Source organism: Hyperolius riggenbachi, chromosome 9, assembly GCF_040937935.1.
Source record: "Hyperolius riggenbachi isolate aHypRig1 chromosome 9, aHypRig1.pri, whole genome shotgun sequence".
Classification (NCBI taxonomy): Eukaryota; Metazoa; Chordata; class Amphibia; order Anura; family Hyperoliidae; genus Hyperolius; species Hyperolius riggenbachi.
Genome location: NC_090654.1, coordinates 251,350,099 through 251,359,599, shown reverse-complemented (window position 1 = coordinate 251,359,599; position 9,501 = coordinate 251,350,099). Strand labels below are relative to the sequence as shown.

At 46.3% G+C, this 9,501-nt stretch overlaps 1 protein-coding gene across 4 annotated transcripts in view; it reads right to left on the bottom strand.

The window, feature by feature from the left end:
- Positions 1-203: 203 nt before the first annotated feature.
- MIDEAS (mitotic deacetylase associated SANT domain protein) overlaps positions 204-9,501 on the bottom strand; it is a 153,192-nt gene continuing 143,894 nt past the window's right edge. For 3 of the 4 annotated variants that reach the window (XM_068254283.1, XM_068254282.1, XM_068254284.1), the window contains exons 11-13: positions 4,166-4,348; positions 2,635-2,813; positions 204-1,797 (exon numbers count right to left, since the gene is read on the bottom strand). In XM_068254283.1, the coding sequence (XP_068110384.1) occupies positions 1,548-1,797; positions 2,635-2,813; positions 4,166-4,348 (612 nt within the window). In that variant the 3' untranslated portion in view covers positions 204-1,547. Of the gene's footprint in view, positions 1,798-2,630; positions 2,814-4,165; positions 4,349-9,501 lie in introns of those variants that run through there. The other variant, XM_068254285.1, reaches the window with a different exon arrangement.

Genomic DNA, 9,501 nt, shown 5'->3' with positions numbered 1-9,501 from the left:
CGGTGCCTCACCCGACCTGGCCGGCTTCCTGGTCATGCTTCTCCTTGTGCTCTAACGTGCATCTCACGCGGTCGCGCTGACGTCATCGGACGTCCTACGGACTGTACTGAGCAGGCGCAGAACTACTGCGCCTGCGCAGTACAGCCTGGAGGACGTCCGATAACGTCAGCGCGACCGCGTGAGACGCACGTTGGAACGCACAAGAGCCCGACCTGGCCAGGTCGGGTGAGCCACGGGAGAAGACCGAGAGCCTCCGGAGCAGCGTCGAGGGCACGTCCTGCCTGCCACAGGCTGGAGGAAACCCCAGGTAAGTGGATTAGTATTTTTATTTCTCTGTGAACCCTCCCTTTAAGGGCGTAAAGAGATAATTTGCATATTCAGTAGCGGTGCATTGTGGGTAACCGCAGTTTACTTTAAAGCTGATTCACAAATAACTTCTGTTCTACACCAAGCATTGCTTTTCACTAGGAGTGCTTTTCGGTCTATTTTAGTCCCTATACTTTCCTAGTGGTTTTAGGTCACCCCGAGCTGCTTGGGTATTTCTGTAATCCTGTTGTAGGATAGGTCAAAATCTGCTGTGGCCGCCAGCTACGAGCAGCATTGGATCTAGGCATGGGGGGAGTCATGAGGGCCACATCATGTGGAAAGTTCAGTTGTCTATCTCTAGAAAATGTTTCATTTTTAACTCAAAATTTAAACTACCAGTCAGCTATGGGCCAGAGACAGAGACATGGGAAACCAGATTTCAGTTTTCTTCGAATGAAAGCAAAAGTGACCTTTGCCGGCCTTTTCAGTACTGAGCGTTCGGTTGCACAGTAAATATAGGTGTGCAGCATATTTGTGTTTTATTCAGGATTGCAACAACTCCCAGATAACTATCAACATTATGCCAGCACATACAATCTATGAAAATTGCTTCCCAACTGGGCAGAAAGGGGGCAGTGCTGATACACACCCATGCAATAATACAGAGTGTGGGGAGGACCCCAGAACAGGATATTTTTGCAGCACGTGAAAAACTCCTTTACGTCGTCACAATACTTGTGTTCTTGTGCAAAATTCCCTCATCGTAATACAGTGAATATTACAAGACAAGAATACAAACTGATGTAATTCACATAATGAGGTGATATCTGAAGTAAAAAAAAATAAAAATAAATCACACCATGTCCACAAAGGAAATGCTTCTATTACTCAGCAGAAATTCCCCTTTCACAAGAAAGGAAGGTGAGGAGGAAAAAAAAAAAAAAAAAAAAGTTTTGCAGAAATTTTCTTTATGCAAGTTGTCTTTACAGGCACATGTGTAGAATAAAAAATAATTATTTTACTCTCCAAACCGCTTGGTAAACTATATATTGTTTTCCCAATAAATAGTTAATTTAAGATAAAAAGTTTCAAGTTCACTTTACATTTTCAGTAATTTGATCCTTACAGAAAACTGCCGACGATGTGATACTTTGTACAAAAAGGAAAAAAAAAAAAAAAAAAAGAACGGGTTGTGGGGACAGCGCGAGGGTCCAGCCTCACTGCGCCAGTTGGTGGTCCAGTTATAACTCTCCATCTGAACTGTCGCTGGTGTCAATGCTGCTCCCGCTGCTGCTGCCACTACTGCTCCCGCTGTCACTGCTGTCCATATGGCGTGACTTCGCTTGTAGCGCCGCTCTCGCTGCTGCTGCCGCTGCTTCGCTCTGCCGCAAGGCTGCCGCTGCTTCGCTCTGCCGCAGGGCTGCCGCTTTCTTCTCCTGTTCTGCGTGGCTCTTCATGTGCGCACTGCGACTTTTTACTTTGGTGAACACTCTAGAAAAACAAACCAGATTACAATTTCATCAGCGTGATTATTAACGCACAGAGGTACCACATCAATCTACAAGATACAAAGATCATCCTCTAAGGGCCCTTCCACACTGCATGCGCTTCAATCGCATTTTCGAAGCGCATGCGTTTTTGCTGTTCGCATGGACACCAGGGAAACTATGGAATGAACGCATCTTCCTCACGAATGCATTAAGATTTCAAAAAGCAATCCCAGTGCCTGCTGCAGTTTGCCTGCATTTGCATTTGTGTCATGTCAATAAAAGCGAAATTACAACACAAATGTAGGAATTTTCTACTAATTAAGTTTTCGTGTCATAATTGCAAATTTCGTGTTGTATTTAAGATAATGCAAAATTTCGTCTCATCACTACCTGGCATTTTAACTAGAAAGCTCGGCATGCTTTGCAAACTGTGAGAAAAAGCTGCACACAGTATGTTAAAAGATTTTATACAAAATATATTTTTTTATACATTCCATTCAAAACAATTAGAATTTTTGGGGAGTCCATTTAAATTTACAAATTATCTTTAAACTATGTTATCGTTACAAATGCTGTTTTATTCAGATCATTTCCTGACACAGATATCACAATAACAATAATGTTATAATAATTTGTATAACGTTTTTTCTCCTGTCGGACTCAAAGTGCTAAGGATGTGCTCCATAAGCCACCCTACAGGTTAAGGAGTCTTGCCCAATGACTCCTTACTGAATAGGTACTGGCTTCAGCCAGGATTTGAACTCCGGTCTCCTATGTCCAAGTTCGTAACCAGTACACCATAGAGCCACTAAAGAAGTCAGAGACACAAGCCACCTACCTGCCACATTTTTTGCAGGGGAATGTGCCCTCCTGTTGCGCAGGCTTGTTCTGAGTCTCTGACTTTGGCGTGCTTTCCGGGGAGAATTTTGTCTGTGGGCGTCGGCCTCTTGGCTTTGGCGTTCTCTCCATCGCTGACATATCGTGCTCCTGGGTCCTCAGGAGCAAGGTGTCATTTGCCTGAGAAAGACAAACAAACAAGCATTTAGATCTAAACCAAAGACTGTCCATGCATTCATCTAAAATACAGCTTCTCATCTGCTACCCCAAGATAAGACTGCTTCATATACCCCGTAGTGGTGTCAAAACTGAGATTCTTAAAGAGGGATTTACAGCCATGGAATCAAAATAAAGTTACCCAATGCTCTGTGTTATTACCTATACTCGCATATAAGCCTAATTTTTCAGCACAAAAAATGTGCTAAAAAGTTCCCCCCTCGGCTAATATGCGTCAGTGAAGCAGAACAGATGGTGGAGTGGGTTTTGCTACTGGCAGAGGAGTGTAAGGATTGTGCACTAGTGATCCTACTCTTGCCAGCTGGCTCCCTGCTGTGTCCCTGCCCCCTATCCCCTGCTACAAGGTGTGTAGAGTGCGCTGCTCAAGACTACCTGTGTCCCCCGGTTTATGGAGCGGAGCATGCCAGCAAGGTGTAGGCGGTGCAATGATCAGGGATTCTTCCTGTGTGGCAATCTCTATCTCTCATACCTATGACACCATCTAGTGGCATCTTGAGACACAGCTGTATCTTCTTTGAAGCAGAACTGGCTTATAGGAAGAGCGGATGACTCGAACTTGGTGCATATCTGGCTACTGTGAAGGGTTTTATACATGAGTCAATCATTTTTTTCCTGGTTTCTAAGGGAAAGGTGGGAACCTCGGCTTATATGCCAGTATGTACGGTAAGTAGTCTACAACCTGACCCTGCATTGCAAGCATTCCAATATAATCATAAATGTGTCTGCTGTAATGAATCTTATCTCAGTCAGCCTGACGTCTCTTCTTGTACATTGCCAAGGGAAGCTTTAAAGCAAAAAAAGCAAAAAAGCATTGTTATCTCCACTTCGTCCCCTCCCACATTCCTGCTCCTCACTGATAGGCTGCGGGCAGCTAAGGGAGATTGTGTGACACAAGGTTCAGAAGGGAAATAGAAGTCACATCACCTTGCCCCTCTGCAGAATCTCCTGAAAACTGATGTATGCTGTGCTCGTGTGTTTAAAAAGCAAACTGACAGTGCAGTTCCTAGTACAGAGCTCAGTGGGGATGAGGGCAGGCAATGCGTTCACCATTTTAGGCAGAGAACAAAAGATTAAGTGAGGAAATTACATCAGGATTGGCTTCAGAGACAGTAAAGATAGAAAATGTCTGCAATGGTTTTCTCTTTATTTAGTATTTAATAAAATTCACTGAAATCAAAACATGGACAGTACAATACAGATTTTAAGTATTTATCTACCGGTACGTTTTTTTTTTTCCTGAGATATTATGGCTGACCCTCGTGCTTTAATGTAAGTAATACACTGATTGTCCTTACTGTTTCTCTGGCTTGTAAGGTTTGTGTGACCTTTGGTGGAGGGACAGGAATCCTCTCCTCCTCATCCTCCCTCTCTATCTTCACTTGCACCTTAATCTCTGGCTCCTCCGGGATCGGCTCTTCTGTGGTCTGTCTCGGTGACTCTCTCTGGGGAGGAATAGCTGGTGCAAGTCGTTGAGAACTCTTCAATGCAAAACAGAGAAACACAATCAGCAGGGAGACACAGACCAAAGGAAGGATTACTGGAACTAAAGTGCAGCAGATCCTTAGTGCAACCGAAGAGTCCAGCTGTCAAATGGCACATGGATCCTAAGCAACTTCTCTGCAAGTATTACTGCTTTCTTTCCATTGATGAACTCCAATATTTTCAATGCTCTGTGTCTTGCTAGCTCTACATTTCAAGCAAAACAACGGAATTCTGCCTTAGGGTTGGCTCACACTTGTATACGAAGTGTATCCATGGCTCCGTTTTTTGGCCCGGACCAAAACCGGTGCCACGGATACCAATGTTAAAAATAGCGGCCGTCTTCACACAATTTAAAAAGAGATCCGTGGGCGTTCCGGGGATTCCGTTTGATAAACTCAGCAGAGGTCGGATTTGCAAGTTTTTCACAGACCCCGGATACACGGAGGGGTAGTGAAAAGCAATGCAAATGCCGATCTCCCTCTACACAGACAGCTTTGGACACAGAAACGGATACGTTTCCAGTGTCCCTGCTCAGTCTGTGGGTGGGGAGGGGGCCGCCATGCTGGAGGGGGTAGCAGCCAGGAAGCGGTGCAGTGGGCACAGCCGTGGGGAGGAGGGTCGCACCCCCCTCCCTCACCTGGGTCCCCCCTTCCCCGGTCCCCCTCCAGCTAGTTTCTTTGAAAATCAATCCAGCAGCGAGCGGCGAACTCACCTACCTCCTTGCATTCCATCGCTAGCAGCGTCACTTCCTGCAATGCCTCCCTCTGTAGTTCAGAGGGCGACATTGCAGGAAGTGACGCGGTGAGACGTGGAACAAGGAAGTGAGCGAGTTTCCCGCTTGATTGATTTTAAAAGAAACTAGCTAGAGGGGGAGCGTGGAAGGGGGCACCCAGGTGAGGGGGGTCAACCTCTCTCCCCACCATTGTGCCCACTGCCCCCCTTCTGGCTGCTACCCCCTCCCGCATGGCGGCCCCCTCCCCACCATTGTGCCCACTGCCCCTCTTCCTGGCTGCTACCCCCTCCAGCATGGCGGCCCCCTCCCCAGCATTGTGCCCACTGCCCCCCTTCTGGCTGCTACCCTCTCCCACATGGCGGAACCCTCCCCACCCACAGCTGGGGATCAGTTTTTTAAAGCGCAAACGGATATCAAACATATGCTGCAATAGGGCAGCACAGATCAGTTTCTGTTCTGGTTTTAGAAAACCGGAGCCCGGATCGCGGATTGCATTCTGCAACTGCATCTAGTGTGGCCCGATCTTTACTGCAGGTGACGCCCCCATTTCCTGTATCAGCTGTGCAGCTTCCTGGGCCACAGCTCTGTGTAGGCGTAAGTGGCGAGTAGGGATAAGAGATTACATTCTTGTGAAAAGCAAGAATGTCCTGCAGTGTGCAGGAGGCGAGATATGTTGGGGATAACTCACATAGCCACCGCCTTCATTCTTATGCATTCTATGCTGCATTCCATCTCCTCACACTTCCGTCTGCAGAGCAGAAGTTCCAGCTTAGAAGGCGAAAATGTAAAGGTGGCCATACACTGGTCGATTTGCCATCAGATCGGCCAACAGATAGATCCCTCTCTGATCAAAGCTGATCAGAGAGGGATTGTATGGCTGCCTTTATTGCAAACAGATTGTGAATTGATTTCAACATGAAACCGATCACAATCTGTGGTGGTGGTGCTGCTGCCGCCACTCCCCCCGCCCGCATACATTACCTGGCAGGCGCGAGTCCCCGCTGTCTTCTTCTCCGCTGGGTTCCGGACCGGCTGGCTTCACTTCTTTCTGTCCGGGGAATTTTAAACAGTAGAGGGCGCTCTACTGTTTAAACTTCCTGCCAGGACAGGAAGTAGCCAGCCGGAACTCGGAATCCAGCAGAGAAGTGACAGCGGGGACTCGCGCCTGCCAGAGCAGCTAATGTATTGTCGCTGTATTGCGTCGGTCATTCGAACGCCACTATCTACGCACTCCCAACCCGCAGGCGATCGAGCAAAATCTTCCGCACGGATTGCTCAATGGGAACGATTGACTTCGGACGGAAATCAATCGTTTGCGCAACGATTTCACAGCAGATTCGATCACAGTGATCGAATCTGCAGTAAATCGGCAGGAAAATCGTTAGGTGTATGGGCCCCTTAAGAAGATGGAAAGCAGCAGCTCGTGCTTGGAGAAAAGTGCAGCCCAGAATCTTCTGGAGGGTCCCGGTGAGCAGAGGCAGGAGCCGGGAGGACCCCCAGGAAGTCTCTACACGATAAAGAGGCTTCCCTCTTCTTGGGCATTTCCTTTTTTGACCCGAGCTTCAACTCCAGTACACTGTAAACTGGACCTGAACTCAGAACTTCCTCTCTGCTCTAAAAGATACACACAACAGCATAATAACCTTTAAACAAAAAACATTTCTTTGTTACAGCTGATACAAATCCTAAAATAAATCTGCAGCTTCTACTTCCTGATTCACGGAAGCAGACATATTGTTAATATCCTGTGCTTTCAAATGAACTTATCTGCCATGGCAGTCATGTGACACAGGGGAGGGAGGAGATCGAATTACAACCCCCTCATCTGTGACTAATCACAACTGTAATTTGATCTCTCAGCTGTGTCAGCTGCCTTGGCAGAGCAGCTCATTTGTAAACACAGGATGTTAACCCTATATCGGTTTCCATGAAAGCAGGAGGGAGACACACTGCAGGTTGATTGCAGGATTTGTATCAGCTGTAAAAGAAAGGTTTTTCTTTAAAGGTCATTATGCTGTTGCTTATCTTTTATGCTAAGTACACACTGAGATTTTCTGGCAGATTTACTGTCAGATCGATTATTTCCAACATTTCCAATCTGATTTCCGATAAAAGTAAATGGAAAACAGTCCGAAATCAGATTAGACATGTTGGACATAATCGATCTGACAGTAAATCTGCCAGAAAATCCCAGTGTGTACCCAGCATAGAGCAGAGAAGAAGTTCTGAGTTCAGGTCTGCTTTAAGTAGGTGGATCCAAGATGAAAAAACTAACTATAACAAGTAACTGGCCTATATATCTTATCTAAAGTTTAGATAGTTTACACAGCAAATCTAGCTGCAAACAGCTTTAATAGAATATGATTATTTCTTCCTGTGATACGACAGCAGCCATGTTGTTTGTAAAACATTACACACAAGCAGGCTTATCTGCATCTTGAGCAAAAAAAAAACAAAAAAAAAAAAACACCTAATCTCCCCTCCTCCTCCCCTCTGCCTCTGAAATCTCTGGCTAGTAATACCTTCCCCTCCTCCTGCCCAGACAGATCTCCCATGAGCCCTTGCTACTGTCTAAAAGTGCCTTGGCTCTCTGAAAACCTGTGGGCGCGGCTTCTTTAGTTTAGAGGGAATTAGAGTATTAAAACAGAAACAAAAAAGTATTTGGCTTGAGGAATGCCCTATAAACAATAGGAAAGGAACACAATTATGCAATGAGTAAAAGTTCATCTCGGATCCACTTTAAGCCAATGGGACTAGTCTACAAATCAACATACAAAGGAAAACTGGAGAAAAAAAATGGAGCAGCTTCTCAGAGCCACCAATCAGAACGCTTGGTTTAATGTATCAGCTGATTTATTTGTGCCTGTGAGTGAGCCTTCCTGCAGTACACAAAACAGGCACCCACTCAATAGAAACCCTGCCAAACAGAAGGTGATGCATTGCACATGGTTATTAGCAGACCACACACAGCTCTGCACTGGTTGTTGAAGAAACACTGCAAAGGCTCCTCTAAACATTTCTCAGCCATTAGCTGTTCTGCGATTACAGGAGCTGCAGCTATTACCACCGGCAGCCCATGGAGCAATGACAGAGGGAGCAGATGTGAAATCAGAGCCCCCTTGTCCTTTACACACACAGGCTAATCTGGCAGACTCTATGTACTGTTTCCTCTACGTAAACAAGCCACACGCTGGCATGCAAACGCCTGCAGCCCGCCCAGCTGGACCGCCTCCAAAACACTTGTTACAGCTTTTTGTGGCGTGGATATCTAGGCAGAAGCTATGTCCCAGGACATCACGTTCCCATGCATAGTTCAATCGGGCATGGCGGCCTTTATAAAGACATTATATTCTAAGGATTGCTGCAGAAGTCAGCATTCAGAAGTCTGATGTAAGCTATAGATTCACTTAGAGACTCTGAAGCCACTATAAAAATCAGTTTTTTACCTTTTATTTCATTTAAGGATTATTGCATCCCCGCGACAAAACGAGGGGTTTATACCCCCCAAATCCCCTGTGCAAAATTCACGACTTTCCTGGTCATGGATTTTGTTCCCCAGGGTGGCAGAGCTTAACGCTGAAGCTCTGCCTCCATTCGCGTCAATGCAAGGCGGATCTCCGCCTCTCCCCGGCCCCTCTGTGAAAGACGACAGAGGGGCGGAGAGAGGCGGCGATCAGCGTGGATTGATGAGACTAGAGGCAGAGCTACAGCGGAAAGTTCTGGCTCAATCAGGAAGCGCTCCCCCAACATTGCCCCGGGAATTTGGGGGTGATATAACCCTTGTTTTGCCGCAGGGATGCGGCGGTTTATGTCTGGCAATGATCCTTAAAAGAAATAAAAGGTAAAAACTGATTTTTATAGTGGCCTCAGTCTCTCTTTAGGGCTCGTTTCCACTATTGCGGTGCGGAATCACCTGGATTCACCGCTGGCGAAATCGCATGCGGAGTTTTTTGCCGCGATTTCGCATAGGTAAGGGTATATGCGAATGTAACCATGTCACTGCCTGTGTGGATTTACATTGGTACCCATGCGAATTCACATGCAAATTCGCTGCAAAAAACGCATGGGGAAACCGCAAGCGATTTCCCTAATACATCGCCTGTGATTCGCCTGCATTCCACATGCAGGCGAATTCTGCGGGGTCTACCGTGCAGAAAAATCCTGCGCGCTAGTGGAAACGGGCCCTTAAGGATCGCCTGTAACAACTTTTGCTGACGGTTTCGGGTGGCAGTTTAGCAAGGATCGTGGCCACTCCAGCCACATTTCAGCATTGCTTTCTTTTGCCAATATAGTAAGTTTTTTTCTTCTATGACTGGGACAATGCAAACATATAACTGTGATAGAATTGCAGCACAACTGCAGTATGCACTTAATGCAATTAATCATGATAATTTCATACTGTCATTTGTGTACACT